General features: G+C 41.6%; 1 protein-coding gene and 1 long non-coding RNA gene across 2 annotated transcripts; both read right to left on the bottom strand.

The window, feature by feature from the left end:
• On the bottom strand, positions 1-6173 carry LOC110888923. Its single transcript, XM_022136419.1, has 3 exons — positions 5018-6173; positions 797-850; positions 1-281 (listed from the first exon to the last, which is right to left on the bottom strand). The coding sequence occupies exons 1-3, from the start codon at positions 6171-6173 to the stop codon at positions 265-267; spliced, it is 1227 nt and encodes a 408-aa protein (XP_021992111.1). The 3' UTR covers positions 1-264.
• Positions 6174-6980: 807 nt separating this feature from the next.
• On the bottom strand, positions 6981-8602 carry LOC110887432. Its single transcript, XR_002563301.2, has 3 exons — positions 8293-8602; positions 7777-7830; positions 6981-7261 (listed from the first exon to the last, which is right to left on the bottom strand). It is a non-coding gene; the product is annotated as an uncharacterized LOC110887432 (long non-coding RNA).
• Positions 8603-22755: the final 14153 nt, after the last annotated feature.

Raw genomic sequence — 22755 nt, 5'->3', positions numbered from 1 at the left:
GAAATGCAACTTTGACACTTAATAGAAATTTTTACAAAAATTGGGCATGACCCGTTCGTAAAACGGACATACCCCCTGTTTTGACATAACATTCAACGTTTACATAAAACCATTCCAACAAAAGTAATGAATTTTTAAGTCTAAAACATTTCAACAAAGTTTAACAAAGTAACAAAACATGGACCCAAAAGTATGCATATAAGTTGCGGAAGCGCTTGGTATTACAAGGCTTGAACATGTGCTCGTCCCATAACTCCAAATCGCCTATAGAGGTGCTTTACCTACATTAACATTCACAATTTAATAAGTTAGTTATTTCCATAGAAAATCATAACCTTTCGTTTTAGCTTTAACCACATAAAACATTCTTACTCTTAAGCATACAACAACCCAATAATTGGGCTAAGCATAACCACTCTCGTAGAGAGTTTGACATACGCATTCGACCCGTGTAATTGGGTTTAGCATAAACACTCTCGTAGAGAGCTAAGCATACGCATTCGACCTGTGAAATTGGGTTTAGCATAAACACTCTCGTAGAGAGCTAAGCATACACATTCAACCCGTGAAATTGGGTTTAGCATAAACACTCTCGTAGAGAGCTAAGCATACACATTCAACCCGTGAAATTGGGTTTAGCATAACTCAACACTATTTTCATTAACATACCCAAATCCACAAGGGATTTGTCGTTTACTTACTACATTGTCAAACTCGTTATACAAGGATAACTTTTACAACGAAATTTTTATATAAATAGGAAATATAATAAAGACTCGTATGACACGAAGCATACCTCGATCTTGTGCTCCTTCCGCTTGCTTAGTGCTTGTACCTTCTTCTTTCACGCCTACATTAGAACATTCATTCTTTCACTTAGTTTATCAACTCTTTCTACTATTTTCGTATACACTCATCTTTTATGCATTTCATCAAACACTTGGTAGGCATCACATTCAAGATTCAAGGTACAAGTCTATTAAGCATGTTCTTACTAGCTTATCACCACACAAAATCACCTTCCTCTAAATTCACATAATTCCCATTCTAAATTCAGTTTATCTAGCATTCAAGCATCACAACAATTTCACATATCAACTAAAACATGATCATATTCCTTATGAACCTCCTACTAGTAACATAATCTTTACAAAGTGGGTTTTCACTACATTTTTCATACAATCCTAAATTCAAGCATGATTCTTGTTCTAAAAGCAAGTTTTAACTCAGATTCATCACAATTTACACAAGGAATCGAGATTGGGTTTTACCCCTTTTTCAATAATTCTCAAATTCAGCAAATTAGACTTACCACTTCAATACTTAGGGTTAGATTTTCGCAAAGGAGGGCTCATGCATCGAATTTCCCTTGAGATTTTAGCTTCAATTCTTGTTTTCTTGAGTTTAGGGTTATTCACCCTCTCCCTGCCCTTGTTCGATCGATCCCAACACCAGATATGGTGTTTTTCTTTTCCTTCACTAATTAAACCCCTATTTGTTTAATATTTGCACTTTAGTCCTCCTACTTTGATAATATGTTTTAAGTTAGACTTTATCACCTAATTAGTTACCATTTGGTCATGTTTCATTAACCAAGTTTCATTCTTTATTTACTTTGTATATTTATTTTCTTGCTAACATTTTTGGGGCGTTACAAGTCTACCCCCCTTAAAGGAGGTTTCGTCCCCGAAACCTGATCATAATTTAAATATTGACATACCGAAAAGAAAAGGATAGTGCCTCCTCATCTCGTCTTCTGCTTCCCACGTAAGATCCGAACCCTTCCGGTGCTGCCATTGTACCAACACTTGTCTAACAGCTTTGTTGCGGAGATTCTTCACCTTGAAATCCTTAATGGCTATGGGCCTTTCGACATAATTTAACCCTTCGTCCAACTCAATATCATCAAGAGGTACTAGTGATGTCTCATCCGCAAGGCACTTTCTCAATTGTGACACGTGGAAGGTAGGGTGAATCCCGTCTAAAGCAGGCGGTAATTCTAGTTGATACGCAACCCTTCCAACCCGAGCTAAGATTTTAAACGGCCCGATGTAACGAGGACCTAACTTTCCCCGTTTGCGAAAACGGATTATACCCTTCCATGGGGACACCTTTAGCAAGACAAAATCTCCAACTTGAAACTCGATAGGACGCCTCCTCTTGTCTGCATAAGCTTTTTGCCGATCTTGAGCTGCTTTTAACCTTGTTCTAACCATTTCGATCTTTTCATTCGTTACTGCTATTAAATCACTTGGTGCAAGCTCCCTTTGTCCCACTTCGCCCCAACATACGGGAGTCCTACATTTTCTCCCGTATAATAGTTCGTAAGGTGCCATTTGAATACCACTATGGTAACTGTTATTATAAGAAAATTCGACCAGTGGCAATTGGTCGTCCCAATTTCCCCCAAAATCTAGGGCACACGCCCTCAACATATCAACGAGCGTTTGAATGGTTCTTTCTGACTGGCCGTCAGTTTGAGGGTGGTAGGCGGTACTTAAGTGCAACTTCGTACCCACACTCTCGTGAAACTTCCGCCAGTAGCGAGAAGTAAATCTAGTGTCCCGATCCGAGACAATCGACACGGGCACTCCATGACGGGATATGATCTCGTTCATATAAATTTCTGCCATTTTCTCGGAAGAGTAAGTTTCTTTGATGGGTAAAAAGTGAGCGCTTTTTGTAAGTCGGTCTACGATTACCCATATTGTATCGTGCCCTTTCTTTGTTTTAGGAAGTTTGGTTATCAAATCCATCGTTAGCTCCTCCCACTTCCATACTGGTATCTCCAGAGGTTGTAATTTCCCATATGGCTTTTGATGTTCTACTTTGACTTGGGAGCATGTTAAGCATTTCGCGACGTATTTAACTATGTCACGCTTCATACCCGGCCACCAATAGTTGGTTTTCAAGTCTCCATACATCTTTGTAGCCCCGGGATGGACCGAATATCGAGACTTATGTGCCTCGTCGAGCAAGGCAGCTTTGACTTCGCAGAATCGCGGAATCCAAATTCGGCCGAACCGCGTCTTAAGCCCGGTCGAATTTTCCTCTAGATTATCGATCACACCTTTTAGTCGTTCCCTCTTCAGGTCTTCCGCTCCGAGCGACTTTATCTGGGATTCGCGTATCGCCTCGAGTAATCGTGGCGTAACTATCATCTTCATGGATTTCACTCTTACGGGAGGTGGATACTCTTTACGGCTTAATGCGTCGGCTACTACATTTGCCTTCCCCGGATGGTAGAGGATATCACAATCATAATCTTTGATAAGTTCCAGCCACCTCCGCTGCCTCATATTTAGGTCTCTTTGTTCAAAGAAATATTTAAGGCTTTTGTGGTCCGAGTAAATGGTGCATTTTGCCCCATATAGATAATGCCTCCAAATCTTTAATGCAAACACTACCGCCGCTAATTCCAAATCGTGTGTGGGGTAATTCACCTCATGAGGCTTCAATTGTCGCGAAGCATAAGCGATAACTCTCTCTCTTTGCATTAGAACACAGCCCAATCCCTGGTGTGAAGCGTCTGAATAGACCACCAGGTCTTCGGTTCCGTCTGGTAACGTTAGGATCGGAGGACTTGATAGTTTTTCTTTCAACATTCGAAAAGCCTCCTCCTGTTCTTTTTCCCATACAAACTTCTCTTTCTTTCTTGTCAATTTTGTTAAGGGTAAGGCTATCTTGGAAAAATCTTGTATGAACCTTCGGTAGTATCCAGCAAGACCCAGAAAACTTCTTATCTCTGTTGGATTTTTCGGAGGAACCCACTTCATTACAGCATCGATCTTTGAAGGATCAACCATAACACCCTCCGCATTTATCACATGCCCCAGAAACTGTACCTCCCTAAGCCAAAAGGCACACTTTGGAAATTTTGCGTAGAGCTTCTCCTTACGGAGAGTTTCAAGTACTTCACGCAAATGTACAGCATGTTCGTCTTTGCTTCGTGAATAAACCAAAATGTCATCTATGAATACAATTACCGATCTATCCAACATGGGTCGGCATACACGGTTCATAAGGTCCATAAATGCCGCCGGCGCATTTGTTAACCCGAAGGACATAACTAAAAATTCATAATGTCCGTAACGGGTTCTAAATGCGGTCTTTGGAATGTCTTCTCCTCGTACTCTAACCTGATGGTACCCCGATCGCAGATCTATCTTGGAGAACCAATTCGCCCCTTGTAACTGATCGAAAAGGTCGTCAATTCTAGGTAAAGGGTAGCGGTTCTTTATGGTTAGCTTATTTAACTCCCTATAGTCGATGCACATGCGCATCGACCCGTCTTTCTTCTTAACAAATAAGACGGGCGCTCCCCAAGGCGACACACTTGGGCGTATAAAGCCTTTGTCTAGGAGGTCTTGTATTTGTGTCATTAATTCCCGCATTTCCGTGGGAGCTAATCTATAGGGAGCCTTCGCGACTGGTTTCGCATCCGGATTCAATTCGATATTGAACTCCACTTCTCGCTCGGGAGGGAGTCCCGGCAATTCCTCCGGGAATACATCTGGAAATTCGTTCACAACTTCAACATCTTCAAGCTTTGGGGAGCTTTGTTGAGTATTTACTACGTAAGCTAAGTATGCTCTACTCCCATTGAGCACGTACTTAGTGGCTTGAACGAGAGTACATAGCTTCGCTTCTATCTTTCTTTCGCCTTGTACATTTAATCGTCTTCCACTTGGGGCTCGGAGATGTATGGTTTTGGTTTCACAATTTATCTCCGCGTGGTTTTGAGACATCCAATCCATACCCACTATTACTTTGAATTCCCCCAAGATCATGGGAATAAGATCAATAGCAAACTCCTCATCCTCAATGGTCAATTTACAATTTTTACATATTTCGTGCAACAAGAAACTTTTGCTATCTGCTATCTCTACTTCTAAGGGCATCGACATTCGTTCAATCTTAAAGGATGGACGTTGAACAAGTTCACTAGAGATAAACGACATGGTAGCTCCGGTGTCAAACAAAACGTAAACCGGTGTAGAATTTATTAGAAAAATACCTGAAACCACATTTGGTTGGGACTTGGCTTCTTCAGACGTGATCTGATACATTCTCCCCTTTGCCCTAGAACCCTCTTGCTTCTTATCTTCTTTCTTTGACCCTTGTTGAAGCTTTGGACATTCCGACTTGATATGCCCTTTTTCGAAACAGTTGAAACAAGTCTTTGGGTTGTCCGGGCATTGATAGGACGAATGCCCCTCCTTACCGCATTTAAAGCACCCCTTCTTACCTAGCAAACACTCTCCGGTATGGAGCTTTCCACACGTCTTGCATGGCGTAATCCCACCTTTCGACTTACCCTTTCTTCCTTGATCCTGAAACTTCCCCTTTTTGGATGGACTAAAACTTGCCCCTTTTTCACTCGGCCTCTTTTCACCTCGCTCCTCTTGCCTTTTAATTTCGATCTCTCTATCCCGCGCTAAATCAATGAGCTCTTCAAGAGTTTCACATTTTGAGGGAGTGATGAACTCTCTAACTTCTGCTTTTAACACGCCATAGAAGCGACTTATCTTCATCCTCTCGGTTGTTACCAATTCTCCACAGAACTTCATCTTATCCATAAAATTGTTTGCTATTTCATTCACTGATTCGTTTTTCTGCCGGAGGCGTAAGAAATCCTCCTGAATCTTGTCGATCGCCGACTGAGGACAATGATATCTCATGAAGGGCCCCTTGAACTCTTGCCAAGTCATAGCTTGCAGCCTATCTTCGCCTATTTCCTTGCTGTGCGCATCCCACCAATCTTTCGCTTGATGGGTTAGTAAACCGGTAGCGAACATCACTTGGTCCTCCTTATCGCACCGGCTTCGTATAAACACCGCCTCTATATTCGAGACCCATCTTTGACATTCGACTGGGTCAATTTTACCGTCATACGTCATCGGATGGCATGCCATAAAATCCTTGTAAGTGCACCTTCGTTCCTTACCTTTACTCTTGGATCCTTCGATTAATTCCTTCAACTCTTCGAACTTATTAGTCATCATAGCATCCACAACCCCTAGAACTCGGCTTTCTACTTCTTGAGCCAACCGTGGAAGATTGGCTTGTATAACCCCTTCCGCTACTTCTGTAACTCTGTTCTCGAATGCTTCTTGTCTAACCGCATCATTGTTATCATCATTATCATCATTGATATTTCTTGCATCGGCCATCTACACAACATCACATTTACATTTAACACAACTAACAAGCTTTCATTACGTCATAGTTCATTACTCCAAGTTTATTTCATTCACCTTCCCTTAGTTGAATTTTACTTGCCTTTTTAATTTTTACTATTCGTTCATATTATTCGACTCGTCACCTCCGATTATTTCGAGTTCATCACTTCATAATTTCTATTTATGGTTCCCCATACTTATGAAGTCCCACATGGACTTTTCATCACAATTTAGTAGGCTTTCAATCGATACGGGAACTTAGAATGGGTAAAACAAGGCAAATCAGCGAACCAATCCCACGCTAGCCGTCGGCGACGGCAGGGTAGCCCGTCGGCGACGGCTCTTAAAAATGGGCGTCGGGTAAAAAGGTCCGTAGACAGGAACTTAGGCCGTCGGCCAAAATAAGGCGTCGGCGACGGACCTACAGGGCGTCGGCGACGGCCTTCCCCTGATCATTTCGCTGCAACTTTATTTTTTTGTGTTTTAACCCATTTCCAGGTCCGTACCAGCTGCCCGGGTTCCGGAGTTACTTGTTTTGATGCCCATAATTGTTACTTCACATATTTAACTTAACCTTACATCTTAAACTCATAACATATACTAGCATTTATCGAAATCATACATTATTACCTCATTGGCGATCCGGGAGCGAGCACACTTTCGAACGAGCCATTGGTTTGAGTTCAAGCATCGCGTTAAAAGCTCGAATCCCTCAAACCATGGCTCTGATACCAACTTGTAAGGACCGCTTTTCGAAAATAATAGATTAACTACATAAACAAGATTTTTCGGAACATCGAAATGCAACTTTGACACTTAATAGAAATTTTTACAAAAATTGGGCATGACCCGTTCGTAAAACGGACATACCCCCTGTTTTGACATAACATTCAACGTTTACATAAAACCATTCCAACAAAAGTAATGAATTTTTAAGTCTAAAACATTTCAACAAAGTTTAACAAAGTAACAAAACATGGACCCAAAAGTATGCATATAAGTTGCGGAAGCGCTTGGTATTACAAGGCTTGAACATGTGCTCGTCCCATAACTCCAAATCGCCTATAGAGGTGCTTTACCTACATTAACATTCACAATTTAATAAGTTAGTTATTTCCATAGAAAATCATAACCTTTCGTTTTAGCTTTAACCACATAAAACATTCTTACTCTTAAGCATACAACAACCCAATAATTGGGCTAAGCATAACCACTCTCGTAGAGAGTTTGACATACGCATTCGACCCGTGTAATTGGGTTTAGCATAAACACTCTCGTAGAGAGCTAAGCATACGCATTCGACCCATGAAATTGGGTTTAGCATAAACACTCTCGTAGAGAGCTAAGCATACACATTCAACCCGTGAAATTGGGTTTAGCATAAACACTCTCGTAGAGAGCTAAGCATACACATTCAACCCGTGAAATTGGGTTTAGCACAACTCAACACTATTTTCATTAACATACCCAAATCCACAAGGGATTTGTCGTTTACTTACTACATTGTCAAACTCGTTATACAAGGATAACTTTTACAACGAAATTTTTATATAAATAGGAAATATAATAAAGACTCGTATGACACGAAGCATACCTCGATCTTGTGCTCCTTCCGCTTGCTTAGTGCTTGTACCTTCTTCTTTCACGCCTACATTAGAACATTCATTCTTTCACTTAGTTTATCAACTCTTTCTACTATTTTCGTATACACTCATCTTTTATGCATTTCATCAAACACTTGGTAGGCATCACATTCAAGATTCAAGGTACAAGTCTATTAAGCATGTTCTTACTAGCTTATCACCACACAAAATCACCTTCCTCTAAATTCACATAATTCCCATTCTAAATTCAGTTTATCTAGCATTCAAGCATCACAACAATTTCACATATCAACTAAAACATGATCATATTCCTTATGAACCTCCTACTAGTAACATAATCTTTACAAAGTGGGTTTTCACTACATTTTTCATACAATCCTAAATTCAAGCATGATTCTTGTTCTAAAAGCAAGTTTTAACTCAGATTCATCACAATTTACACAAGGAATCGAGATTGGGTTTTACCCCTTTTTCAATAATTCTCAAATTCAGCAAATTAGACTTACCACTTCAATACTTAGGGTTAGATTTTCGCAAAGGAGGGCTCATGCATCGAATTTCCCTTGAGATTTTAGCTTCAATTCTTGTTTTCTTGAGTTTAGGGTTATTCACCCTCTCCCTGCCCTTGTTCGATCGATCCCAACACCAGATATGGTGTTTTTCTTTTCCTTCACTAATTAAACCCCTATTTGTTTAATATTTGCACTTTAGTCCTCCTACTTTGATAATATGTTTTAAGTTAGACTTTATCACCTAATTAGTTACCATTTGGTCATGTTTCATTAACCAAGTTTCATTCTTTATTTACTTTGTATATTTATTTTCTTGCTAACATTTTTGGGGCGTTACAACAGATTGGTATCAGAGCCATAACTATTGGGAATTAGGTTAGACACGACCTAGTCCGGGTCGCTGTCTTAGAGACCTAGACTATAGTTAGGAACCATCAGACCCAGTTTATGTGCCTTATTCTGCAATTCTTCACTATCACTACACCCGAATTTCCAATTTAAGTTAAGCGATTGGTTGGGAATAGGAGTGAAAGCCGCAAACTCCTGACCAAATTGCCTGACTTATGCTGATTTTATTCATTTATTCATGCTTATCTCATTATTTTCACCAACAAACAAGGGAGATTATACCAAATCAGGAGTGAAATCCATATTTTGATGAATAATCTCCTTTATTTTATAAAAAGCTCAGGAACAGAGGTCGTTAGGTCAGGGGTGAAACCCGAACCTTGACAATTTGTTCTGAACTTTATCTCACCAAGGCATTCGACGGACTCCAACGACCTGAACTCACAAGTATGACCTAGGGAACGCGTGTGGAATGCCCGAGAATCGAGGTAGAAACACGACCTCTAGAGTCGAAAATGACGACAAGTCTACTGTGAATAGTCGAGTTGCCTTGGGTAGTCGATGTCTAGTAGCCGCAGACAATCTATCTCTCGATTTTATGTGTTTCGATTCTGAGAACCGCAACCGTGTATTCTAATGACTCGTTGACTTTTATCTGTTTACGTGTGCTTTCTCTGTTTTTGTGTTTATATTTTGGGATGTTATTCGATTTTGCTATCGTTTCAATCGACACACACGACTCGCATTTGCTGTTCTGTCTCAATTCGATCTCCAGTTGCTGCAATCTAGATGACGTTATATTATAATATGCTATACGACTAAGTTAGGCTAATACGATGCTATTCGATATACTATACGAACGACACGCGAGCTTTGAAGGATAGGTTTCTGTTTTCTGACTACTTCTGTGATTGAATGCGTATGTGCCTTTCGTGACTATGTGCTTCTGTGCTATACTTGCTTACGTGCTTCTGTGTTTACGTGTAACTGTGGTATGTGTCTGTGTGTTTATATGATACGTGATTCGACGTGATTCTAAGCTTTAGATAGTAGTAGACGTGTGAGGTGAGATTCGATTACGTTGTGTTGAGTCCTGTGACGATGTCTATTGCAGACCATGTCGTCGTCTGGATCACGTCACCGTCTGACTCGCCAGGAAAAGAGAGACAGACGCCTCGCTGCTATCATCTCCAAACAAGTGGCGTAAGCCGTGAGTGAGGTGTATGAAAATGCCAGCAAAACGTCTGAAGAATCCCAAGCTGAGAACCCTAAGGATTCAAGCAAGAGTGCCTTTAGCTTCAAGCAGTTTAAAGCGTGCGGACCGAAGGAGTTCACCGGTGAGGATGGCCCTACTGCCATGTTTCATTGGTTCGACTCGGTCGAAGTCACCCTGCGACAAAGCGGATGCCCCGAAAATCTCCGCACTCTCAATGATACTGGCGTCTTCCAGTCCCGTGCTCTAGACTGGTGGACTGCTGAACGAAACAAGCGTGGGAATGATGCAGCTTACGAGCTGACATCGGAGGAACTGAAGGCAATTATGATCGATGAATTCTGCCCTCCTCATGAACGCCAAAAGCTGGAGGATGAATTTTGGGCCATCAAGCAGAAAGACGGAGACAACGCTGCTCTCACTGCTCGCTTCAAGCAGCTCAGTATCATATGTCCCGATCAGGTCAAGACTCCAGAGATGACCATCAAGAAGTATATCCGAGCTCTGCCAGACTGTGTAGCAGATTTTGTTCACGCCTCCAAGCCAGCAACGATCGAAGAAACCTACCTACTCGCCGCTGAGATCAATGACAAGCGAGTAAAGTCTGGTTTCTGGGATAAGCAAACCAAGTCTCTGCACCAAGCCACCGCAACGCCCACCGACTCATCTGCTCAACCCTCCAAGTCGTCGAGAAGGAAGAAGAAGCACAACAACAACAGCTCCAGCAACAAGAAATGTGCTGTGACAACTACTACTGCTCCTCTTCAAGCTGTACCAGCTCAACAGCAGTAACAACACCGCTCAACTCCAGTGATCAATGCACTGCCAGCAAAGCGTGCATACACAGGCCCTCACTCACTCTGCCCAACGTGTTAGTATCACCACCCGGTGGGTCTAGCCTGTCGTTTTTGCGCTCACTGCAACCTTTACGGTCATTTCACTGCGAATTGTCGCTATGGTCCTCGTCAAGCCCCAGTTCAAGCCACTGTAAACCAGGCTCTACTCCCTGCCCCTCAAGGCCAACAAGCAGCTCAGGCACCAGCAGCCAATGCTCGAGTTTGCTTTGCATGTGGTGACCCTAACCACTTTGCAAACACGTGCCCGAACAGGGTGGTTAAGCAAGAGCCCCAGCAGCAACAACCACAACAGCAGCCTCAGCAACAGCAGCAAGCAGCCCATGCCCGAACCTTCAACATCAATGCCCGTCAGGCTCAGGCGGATAACAACGTGGTTAATGGTACGTTCCTTGTGAATGGTATTTATGCATCATGTTTGTTTGATACTGGAGCCGATAACTGCTTTGTATCGTTTGAATTCGAGAAGCTCCTTAGTCGTAAGCGCTCTTATCTGTCCTCGTCATTCGAAGTCGAAGTCGCTACGGGAAGAACTATTGCCATTAATTCAGTACTTCGTGATTGTACTCTCGAACTCAACAATCACATTTTCCCAATCGACCTTATTCCAATGCAACTCGGAAGCTTTGACGTCATAATAGGCATGGACTTTCTTCGCGAAAACCATGCTGAAGTTGTGTGCTTCGAAAAGATGATTCGATTCTCGCTCGCGAATGGTGATCTATTGTGTGTGTACGGTGAAACGGCGTCGAAAGGTCTCAAGCTTATGTCTTGTATTCAAGCCAGCAAGTATCTCCGCAAGGAATACCGAGCCTTCTTGGCCAACATTGTAGTAGCGGAGAAGGAAAAGAAAAAGAAAGTTGAAGTCAAAGACGTTCCAGTGGTTCGTGAATTTCCTCAGGTGTTCCCTGACGATCTTCCCGGACTACCACCAAGTCGTGATATCGACTTCCGCATCGACCTCATTCCTGGAGCTAACCCCGTTGCCAAAGCCCCTTACCGACTCGCACCTTCCGAAATGAGGGAACTCTCGAACTAACTCCAGGAATTACTCGAAAAAGTCTTTATTCGCCCAAGTACCTCTCCTTGGGGCGCGCCAGTCCTCTTCGTCAAAAAGAAGGATGGATCGTTCCGGATGTGCATCGATTATCGGGAATTGAATAAGCTAACCATCAAGAACCGATACCCCTTGCCCCGAATCGATGATTTGTTTGATCAGCTACAAGGTGCAGCATGTTTCTCTAAGATCGATCTGCGTTCAGGATATCATCAGCTACGGATTCAAGAGGAAGACATTCCTAAAACCGCTTTTCGAATCCGTTATGGTCATTACGAATTTGTTGTTATGCCCTTTGGTCTAACCAACGCACCCGCGGTCTTTATGGACCTGATGAATCGCGTGTGTAAGCCTTACCTTGACCGTTTCGTCATCGTGTTCATCGACGATGTCTTGATTTATTCCAAAACGAAAGCCGAACACGCGCAACATCTACGTTTGGTTCTCGAGTTACTTCAGGGGAACCAACTCTATGCCAAGTTCTCCAAGTGCGAATTCTAGTTGGAGGAGGTTCAGTTTCTGGGTCACATCGTGAATAGTCAGGGTATCCATGTCGATCCTGCGAAGATTGAAGCTGTCAAAAGCTGGATTACGCCTTAGAACCCGTCAGAAGTTCGTTCTTTTCTCGGACTAGCGGGCTATTATCGACGATTCATTGAAGGATTCTCCAAGATCGTTGTGCCACTTACCGCTCTTACTCATAAGGACAAGCCTTTTGTGTGGGGAAACGCACAAGAGACTGCCTTTCAAACCCTCAAGCATATGCTGTGCAACGCTCCAATTCTTACGCTGCCCGACGGAAGCGACAACTTCATTGTCTACTGTGATGCTTCTAACCTTGGTCTCGGCTGTGTTCTCATGCAGCGAGACAAGGTTATAGCCTACGCATCTCGTCAGCTCAAGATCCACGAGAAGAACTATACAACCCATGACCTCGAGCTAGGCGCGGTTGTTTTTGCATTGAAGATTTGGCGACACTACCTGTATGGCACTAGGTGTACGATCTACACTGATCACAGGAGTTTACAACACATCTTTAATCAAAGAGAGCTTAATATGCGTCAACGCCGATGGGTAGAACTTCTCAACGATTACGACTGTGAGATTTGTTATCACCCAGGCAAGGCGAATGTGGTTGCCGACGCGCTCAGCAGAAAGAGTTACGTGCTCAGTATCCGAAACATCCAAGCCCAGCACAACCTCGAGACCCTTATCCGCGAAGCTCAACATGCTTGCTTTAACGAGCGTACATTGAAGAAAGAGAGGATCTATCACGATGGAGCTCAGTTAGTAAGCAAATCAGATGGGATATTCTATTATCTGGACTGAATTTGGATCCCTAAGCGGACCGATTTGCGAAAGATTATCATGAATGAAGCCCACAAATCCCGGTATTCTATTCATCCCGGCGCAGATAAGATGTACCAGGACCTACGCTACAAGTACTGGTGGTCGGGCATGAAACGAGATATCGCCCTATACGTTGGAAGCTGCTTAACTTGTGCAAGAGTCAAGGCTGAACATCAAAGACCTTCTGGCTTACTCGAACAACCGCCGATACCTATATGGAAGTGGGAGAGTATAGCTATGGATTTCATAACGAAACTCCCACCCACGCCATCAGGTCACGACAGTATTTGGGTCATAGTCGATCGTCTAACGAAATCAGCCCACTTTTTGCCGATATGAGAAGACTACAAGGTGGAACGACTAGCCCAAATCTACACCGACGAGATCATTCGTAATCATGGTACGCCTCGTGACATCATTTCAGATCGTGACGCTCGGTTTACTTCGCGATTGTGGGAAATGTTTCAAGCGGGCCTTGGTACGTCACTTAATCTGAGTACTGCATTCCATCCTCAAACCGACGGACAGACTGAAAGAACGATCCGTACTCTTGAAGACATGCTCCGAGCGTGTGTCATAGATTTTGGTGGTAGTTGGAACAAAGACCTGCCATTGGTGGAATTCTCGTACAATAACAGCTATCATGCCAGCATCCAAATGGCACCTTTCGAGGCTTTGTATGGTAGAAGATGTCGGTCGCCTATTGTGTGGCACGAGATCGGTCACTCGCAACTAACCGGTCCCGAGATTCTACAAGAAACGACTGACAAAATCCACCAGATTCGAGATAACTTGGTGAAAGCTCGGAACAGACAGAAAAGTTACGCCGATAAAAGACGCAAGCCCCTTGAATTTGAAGTTGGTGACTACGTACTCCTAAAGGTATCACCTTGGAAGGGTGTAGTCCGATTCGGAAAGAAAGGGAAACTAGCGCCTCGATATGTTGGACCATTTAGGATTCTGGAAAGAATCAGAAAAGTCGCCTACAGACTCGAACTACCGGAGGAACTCAGTAACGTCCACCCGACTTTCCCCGTCTCTAACCTCCTAAAATGCCTTGCTGATCATGATCTAATCGTACCACTCGACGATCTTCAGGTCAACGAAACGTTACACTTCGTGGAAAAGCCTGTCGAAATCATGGATCGCCAAACCAAGCAACTCAGGCGCTCTCGCATCCCGATCGTGAAGGTCCGATGGGAAGGCAAACGAGGCGCGGAGTTCACTTGGGAACTCGAAAGCGACATGAAGGCCAAGTACCCGCAGTTGTTTAAATAAATAGATCTGAAACATCAAATTGGTAAATCACGGCGTTGTGTAGCCTTCGACCTAATTTCGGGACGAAATTCCCTAAACAAGGGGAGGCTGTAACACCCAGTGTTTTCAAATGTCAAAGTCAAAGTCAAAGTCAACTTTGACTTCTTTGACTGATAATGTTCTTTTTACTTTTTGTATTATGTGGAGTAAGTGTTGTATAAATGCAATGATCAAACGTTTAATCAATGCGACCGATTTACGACTGTGAATAGTAGGAAGTAACAATGCGATAAAGTTAATCAATCAATAATCAAGCTAATCGAATCATCAATCAAACTCGAGACTCGAATTATGCGAACTCTGGTGTTATTATAGTGTGTGTGTGCCTTACGTGTTACTTGTGCGTGATTATTTATATGTTTGGTGTGGTATTCAAGCGAATCAATCGAAGGTCGAATCAAAACTCGAAAAGCAATCGAACTCAATCGAAACCGACATCGAAACGTGACTTGTAGAAGATTGTATGTTAGATATAGTGGTTGAGACTGAAAGTAATTTGACTAGGAACTCTATCGTATTCGTATCATCGTCCATCGAAATCGAAACATCGAAAATCGTCGCGAAACGCTCAAAGTGGATCGCGGATCGAACAGGAGGCATCCTGATCGAACAGGCCAGCCGATCGGCTAGCATCTTCCTAGCCGATCGAGCAGCCCATTCGATCGGAGCTCCTGGCCGATCGGCTGCCACTTTCCCCTTTTGGAGCCTATAAATAGGGCTGTCATTGTCACACTTTCCATTTTTGGAAAGCTCTGACCGAACCAGCCTTCTTCTTCACCTTTTCTCTGATTTCTCTCAACTCCGGTAAGTTTTCACTCTAATTCTTGTACGATTTTGATCATTGCATGATTCTACACCTTTCTATCTTTCAAAACTCGATTTCTAACCGTGAAATCATCAAGATCTAAGTGTTCTTGGGTGATGTCATCATAGTGTTCTTCAAGAACACCAAACTTTGGCCTCATTCAACCATGAATAGCTTAGATCTGACCGATTTCCACATAAACAAACTAAGATTCTTACAAATCTTAACATTTTTATGAATAATTTCCAACTTTCTTCAACCTTTTACACTCGAAACCTTAAAACCGGTAGAAACGGAGCTTGAACCGGCTAACTAATCATTCTAACAGTTAAGAGGTTCAAAATTCGGGTTCTATAAACAAGGTTCACCGATTTCGGGTTAAACTCTAAACCGACGTTTCAAACCGTTCACCGGCCGGACTTGGGTGATTCCTGTCCGAGTCAAAGGAACGAGTAGGAATGGAGGATATCATAAGTTCAACTCGTTATCAAAAACTACCTCGATATGACGACAAGTAATTAAACAGCCAAGAGTTAGACGAAAGGCCGACCAGGTCAGACTTGCTGGCCGAACGGCTAGGTTGTTCGAACAGCCCAGCCGATCGGACATGCCAGCCGATCGACCGGGCCAGCCGATCGGCTAGCACATGGTCCCACACTTTTCGAGTTTTATGAAGTATGCTATTGACGAAGTAATGTTCGATCGAATACGCTACTCGGTTGGTAAACATTACTCTTCGGATCATGAGATACTATGCTTCAACACTTAATCGTTTTTACAACTCGTTCGTAGTATGGAATGCCAGCTGATCGAACAGTCCGTTCGATCGAGCGACATCCTGTTGAGCATCACTCTAAGGTTCCCAGCCGATCGATTAAGCCGGCCGATCGAACGGACCGTTCGATCGATCGACCTGAAAGGTAAGGACATTTTTGTGTTCTCATATACTACAACGAAAACTTCAAAAGTTCAAATCCTCAAACACAAACACACCAGAGGAAGAAACAATCCACTCGAATGGCCCAGCCGATCGAGCCTACCGGCCGATCGAACAGGACTGTCCAACCGGATATACCAGCCGATCGAACAGACCGTTCGATCTACCAGCCTATTCGATCCATTCACACTTGTCTTATTTTCCACGTTACTCATTGTTGTGCTATCGAACTATTCAGGCTAATCCTACTTTCAGCGCTCCCTTCAATCCATAATCAATCACTATGAGTATAGTCGGTCCCTTTTTGCTTTTAGCACTTTTGGGTGTTACATACGTTGCTTATATCAAAACACAAACGATCACACTACTCAAACTATCTGAACGCTAGCCAATATGCTTGTATTACGTGACTTAATGAATGCTTGTTGATTGTGTTTACACGTGGAATGCTGTCTACCTGCCTTAACGACGTAGTACTATAGTTTGGACTCAGCACCCGTTCACACAGGGGTTGTTACGGACAATTACTTGCATGGATTACGGTGGTAATCATGTATTGCGAACTGTCTCGGACGGTCAACCCGCAGTCATTGGTATCGATAGGTCCATTTCGATAATTAACATGCTTCGTTTTCCTCTGTGTACGTGCTGGTTATGCGTAAACTATTCGAACTCTATACGCTATTATCAAACTTGTATGCTCACCTTTACATTTTATGTATTGACTTTATTTTAACGTATGTGACAGGTAATTAGGATGCTTATTTGCTAGGAAAGCGAGGCTAGAATAAGTTTCTAGAAGCCCCCAACAAATAGTTGTCTGCCAAGAACAAGCATCTGAGGCATAGTTGTCTGTAGATCTTGTCCTCTGGCATTACAGCCAGAAAGTCAACAGAATAGGGGTCTAGAAGCAGATAAACAATTGCTGTAATAATATTTGAATCTGAGTTGTCGGAACGGAATTTCTTGTTTGGATGATTATCTGTAATGACATGTTTGTTTATTCGGGATACGGTATGGGACGTATCTTTAACTGGATTATATAAATAGTTGTTATGGAAACTTCTGAACAATCTGTTTCGCTCAGTGCCGCGCCCCGATGATTCCGCCATCGGTTGGGGTGTGACACAACCAATCAAATCTCTTCTCTTTATTTTTTTTGTTTTTTGTTTAATAGGGAGCTTTAAACCTTTGCATGCAAGTTAAAGGGAGAGACTTTAAAGGCTTCTATGTAACGTGGCGCTAAGGTGACATGATAAAGCCCCTAGAGAATAAATACACACCCTGTAGGCTAATTGGCCCGTTATTTCAACCCAAACCGATTTATTCATGTAAAACTAAGTTTGATCTCCTTCAATCATACTTTTAAAATTCTAACCGAATTTAAATACATACAAGTGATCATTAGCCGAATAGACTTAATTAGCAATACACCAACTTGGCATTTTTAGTATATTTTCGTATTTTGGCATAAACCATTGGCTTACCTAACTTCAATATTTTCATACTTTAACCAAAGTTTTTGATCTAAGCACATGTCAATAGTGATTTTAGTTCATTTATAAATTAGTGATGAATAGTAAAGTTGAATTTAATTAATAGTAATTGAATTTAATTGAATTTAATTAATAGTAACATCACCGTTTATCAAATCAGGTGTATTTTTGGTACCGGTTCCATACCAGTATTCTTTACCAAACTGGGCGTATTTTCAGTACCGGTTCGACACCGGTATTCTTCGGTTTTTATCCTCAAATGCCGGTGTCATACAAGTACCGGTACCGAGTCGTATCGTACCAGATATATTCGGTACCGGTACCCACTTTTGGGGATTTCGGTAACGGTATTTTCCGTACCGGTTGGTACCGAGCTCATAAAATCCTGTAGCAACGTATCAATGCACGTACTGCACCGTTTATATTACTTTTCATACACACAGTAAGTAAATTGTATTTCGTTTGAATGAGGTTTTATATAGACAACTTATTTTGCTTTATTTTTTGTCTTTTTCTGTAATGAATGAATTGTAGCATGTTTCAGTACCGGTTCCACACTGGTATTGTTTACCAAACGGGTGTATAATTGGTACCGGTTTGACACCAGTATTCATCGGTTTTTATCCTCAAATGCCGGTGTCGTACAAGTATCGGTACCGAGTCGTACCTTACCAGGTATATTCGGTACCGGTACCCCCTTTTGGGGATTTCGGTAACGGTATTTTCCGTACCGGTTGGTACCGAGCTCATCAAATCCTGTAGCAACGTAGCAATGCAAGTAATTGCACCGTTTATATTACTTTTGATATACACAGTAAGTAAACTGTATTTCGTTTGAATGAGGTTTTATATACACAACTTATTTTGCTTTATTTTTTGTCTTTTTCTGTAATGAATGAATTGTAACATGCAAAATTAACTTGGATATTTAGATTATTGATGAGCAAATCGTATCAAATCCTGTAATCAAACCGGTATCGTATCGGTACCGAATTTACTATACCAAATCATTTTCGGTACCAATTTGATACCCACCTTTTGGTATTTTCAGAATCGTTACTTTCGGTTCGACACCGGTCTAGCACCATACCTGTACTTATTGATTTTTACCTTCAAATATCATACCGTATTGTACCGAGCATTTTTGGTGTCGGTACCTAATTTCGATGATTTTCCGTATCGGTACTTTTAGTACCGTTACCAGTACCAAGCTCATCTATATTTTAACATGTTAGCACCGTAATAACTGAACTGAAAACAACCGAATTTTCAACGTGTAGGACGTGTGGGTCCTATTATTATATATTAGGTTATCTAAAATCGCTTTTTTAGGACGGAGTGACTATCCTTTTCACGACTTTTTTATTTATGTTTTGATATTTGGTATCTGCTTACCATCACTGACACACGTTTTGCAGTCATTGAGTCCCCGCCGCAACGCGCGGGTAGAAAATCAACTAGTTTCATTCAAAATCAACATTTCGGCAAAATTTGGTCTTTTTTTCGCCAAGAAGACTAACGGTCGGTTCTTGAATTGGCACATATTAACCATCCATGAGTTCTAACAAGTTGTATGCATCATTTGTGATGTTTCTACACCAATGGATGCATTAGTTACATGTGTTTTCAGAATATAGCTTTCTGGCTCAAAATTTACCAAAAACACAAATTGTCAATTTCTTGATTTAGTAACCAAATTGAACCAATAATTTCTAATAACTTTTAGTCATTATATATGATTATTACAAGTCATTAAACACCATAAAAACCATTAATTTGCACAATCTCGAGTTGAGTCCGTATCTACAGGCTCATAATTACAAATTTGCAAATTTAATACACGTTTTTATTGTATATTATCTATTGTAAAATAAAAATTATATCGAAATATAAGGTAAACGGATAACAAATTGTTAGAATATAAGAAAACCTTGCTAAATAAACGAAAGCTTCAATTTGCAGCTGAAGATCGGTTCCACGTTGAGATACATGTCATCAACGTAGATTTATAATTATAATTAGTTATATTATATCAAAATTAGAATGTTACAGTAACTAATTAATTAAGAAAACTAGTTAGATAAAAAGATGACATAAGCTAAAGCAAAGATGACCACACCATCACTTTTAAAATACATTCACATGATGAGAGATAACACTTCATCAGACCCTCGTAGTGGGGCGTTTTTTTTTTTTAAATTTCAAAACAAACGCCGAAACACGTCCCATAGCCATTACACCATGGGGTTTTCGGGCTTTTTTTTTTTTGAAAAAAATTGGTTTGGCGTTTTTCAAACAACGCTGAATTTTGTATTGGGGCTCGAGATGACCGTTGCCAAACGGTCAATTGTTTATTAGTTTATTTTTTTTAATTCCAATATTCACCTACTATATATGTTAACCACTTTTTCATATTTTTTATAAAAAAACTCAAACATTCTCAAACTTTCTCTACTACTTCTTCTATATTTTATACAAACATGCATCCATTCCGACCTTTATTTGGTGTCCCCTCAAGACCCATGAACCCGAACACAACCCAACCGCAACACCCGTTTAACCTTCAAGACATGGACCCGAACATGTTAACGTACGCGGCTTACTTGAGTGGCGCTACTCCATTCGTGCAACCCACTTTTGGGTTTGGTCAAGCCGGCGGGTCGCAACCTTCACAACAACAAGCCGAATCCGATGTCGATGTCGTGCCGGAGACGCAACCCGAACCGGAGCCAGAGAAATCGAAACGCGGCAGAAGGTCGCATAAGAAGAAGGAAGCGAACGAACCTCGACGTAAGCATTCTTACCTTAATTGGACGAAGGAGGAGAAATACACGTTTGCTCGGTCATGGCTCAAGATTTCGGAGGACCCCGAATTTTATGTTTTAAATTAAAAAAAAAATTGTGTAATGATTGTATGGGCGTTATTGGGCATTATTCCCTCTACGGCACTTTTGCAATAACCCCCTGGACTGCCACATGACAGAAAACGCTCCATGGTGGGGGCATTATTGATAAAACCAATACGTATCTTCTTAATACCAGGGACCATAGCACCAAAAGCAAGCCTTAAAACCGGGGACCATTGGCTTTACTGAGTTCTATCGGTTTCACATTTTTTTTTCACAATGTATATAGTTATAAAACAATCCAAGCAATAGGCATATACATCCATTACAATACATGATGAACCAGTGGCGGATCCAGCCAGTTTTTTCACTGGGTTCCTTTTTCCAAATCATACAAGGTTTACACTACAAAAAAACGTTTTTCTCCAAATCATACAAGGTTTACACTACAAAAAAACGTTTTTTTCCAAATCGACTGGGTTCCTGGGAACCCGTAAAAAGGCTCTAAATCCGCCCCTGTGATGAACAACCAATAATAAATATTTTATTTATAATATTAAACATTACGTTTAACAACAAGAAAATATTCATTCATGTTTCAAACTGAAAAAACACTTGTTTTTAGAACAGAATCATTCGAATTAAAACTGCTACCGTAATCTATAAATGACAGTGACGGAGTAAACCCATTAATTTAGGGGTATCCTGAGTTTTTTTTACCGTACAATCATAATTTTTTTTTTTTTACATAAACTATATCACTAAACAAGATATCAAAGGAAAAGAAAACTCACAAATCACGTCAAACCCAATCAGTCAACACCAGTCAACGGCGTCGATTTCAGTCAAACAGTCAAACAGCTGGGACGATCAAATAGTTAACAGTAGGGACGATCAAGTGTTTGGGCTTATAAAAATGGGATTTTAGTAATATCAAGTATCCTATTTTTTGGTTAGGAATATCCTTGTATTTTTTAGGGGTATCATTTGTATAAAACCAGAAAGAAAAACGCTACCCATACGAGGTTGAGCTGTAGCTCGTGCTACAGCTCCTATAACTATAGTTCCGCCCCTGATAAACGATAACCTCAGATTAAAGATACATAAACGATGAAGCTAGTTTATCATGACCCATTGCTTTCATTCTTGCTTTGTTCCCTTAAATTCTTTCCATTCTTGCTTATTTCAGTTTCAAGTATAAAATCAGATTAAAGATACATATACAATCAACCGGTATATAACAATAGTGCTACGATACTGGTATAGAAAAAAACTAAACATTTCCAGATTCAGAACATAAACACAAAGTAAAACGTTTCAAAATATACATGAGCCTAGTAAATATAGTATGACAACTATATAAAATGTATACGTATTGATACCCTAGCAGGGCCGTCTCCGAAAATCACAAAAAAAAAAAAATTTGGCCCTGTTCGAGATAAAAAATTTAGGCCCTGATGAAACAATGGTTAACCGGGCAGGGTTAACTCACTGGTCTCGTCAAAAAGGGTTAATCCCTTCCTCTCGAGGATCGCTGGCTGGATCACCGGTGGGTTGATCTCCTGCACAAGGAAACAAACCGTGACTCGTAACAAGGAGGATGGGGTGGGGGGTGCTCCTTGTTACCACTCTCCGGCGTGAGAATCAGTAATTTGCTTGGGAAGCAAAGTAAGATAGTAGTAGTAGTGAGAGAGTTGTGAAGAGATATCTCAAACCTGGTTTGGGGTTGGTATTTATAGCCGAGGAGTGAATGAGGAGGTGGATGGATAGACTGACGGCATGCTGCCCCTTTGCAGGTGTGTCAGACATGTCGGCCGGGGAGACGACGCCACGTCAGTCTGTCGCTTACGTAGACCTGACAGGTGACTGCCATTGGTTCCACTTGCACCGTGGTGTCAGTCCCACTTGTTCGAGCGTATAGGATGCGGTGCGAGCCGCATCGCTGCCTGCGTTAACATCTGATGTTATCGCGTCTCTTGCTTGTGATCAAGAAATACGCGAGATGCGGTGCTGGCCGCATCGTCGCCTGTGGTGACTGTTGCTGTTATCCAGCTTCCTTGTATTGATAGAAGTGTTCACTGGACGCGGTGCGAGGCCGCATCGCTGTGAATACTTCCGTTTTCATACATCAGATGTGATGCTATGTTGCATCACTCTACCGTTCTCATGTTCCAGGTAAGTCCTCCTTCATCACTAGATAGATTGGATTCAACCCTTGTGTCGACGCGTTCTCG

The sequence above is a fragment of the Helianthus annuus genome, chromosome 11, assembly GCF_002127325.2.
Source record: "Helianthus annuus cultivar XRQ/B chromosome 11, HanXRQr2.0-SUNRISE, whole genome shotgun sequence".
Lineage (NCBI taxonomy): Eukaryota > Viridiplantae > Streptophyta > Magnoliopsida > Asterales > Asteraceae > Helianthus > Helianthus annuus.
Note: the sequence above shows the minus strand (reverse complement) of the source record. Positions and strands in the feature narration are given on the sequence as shown.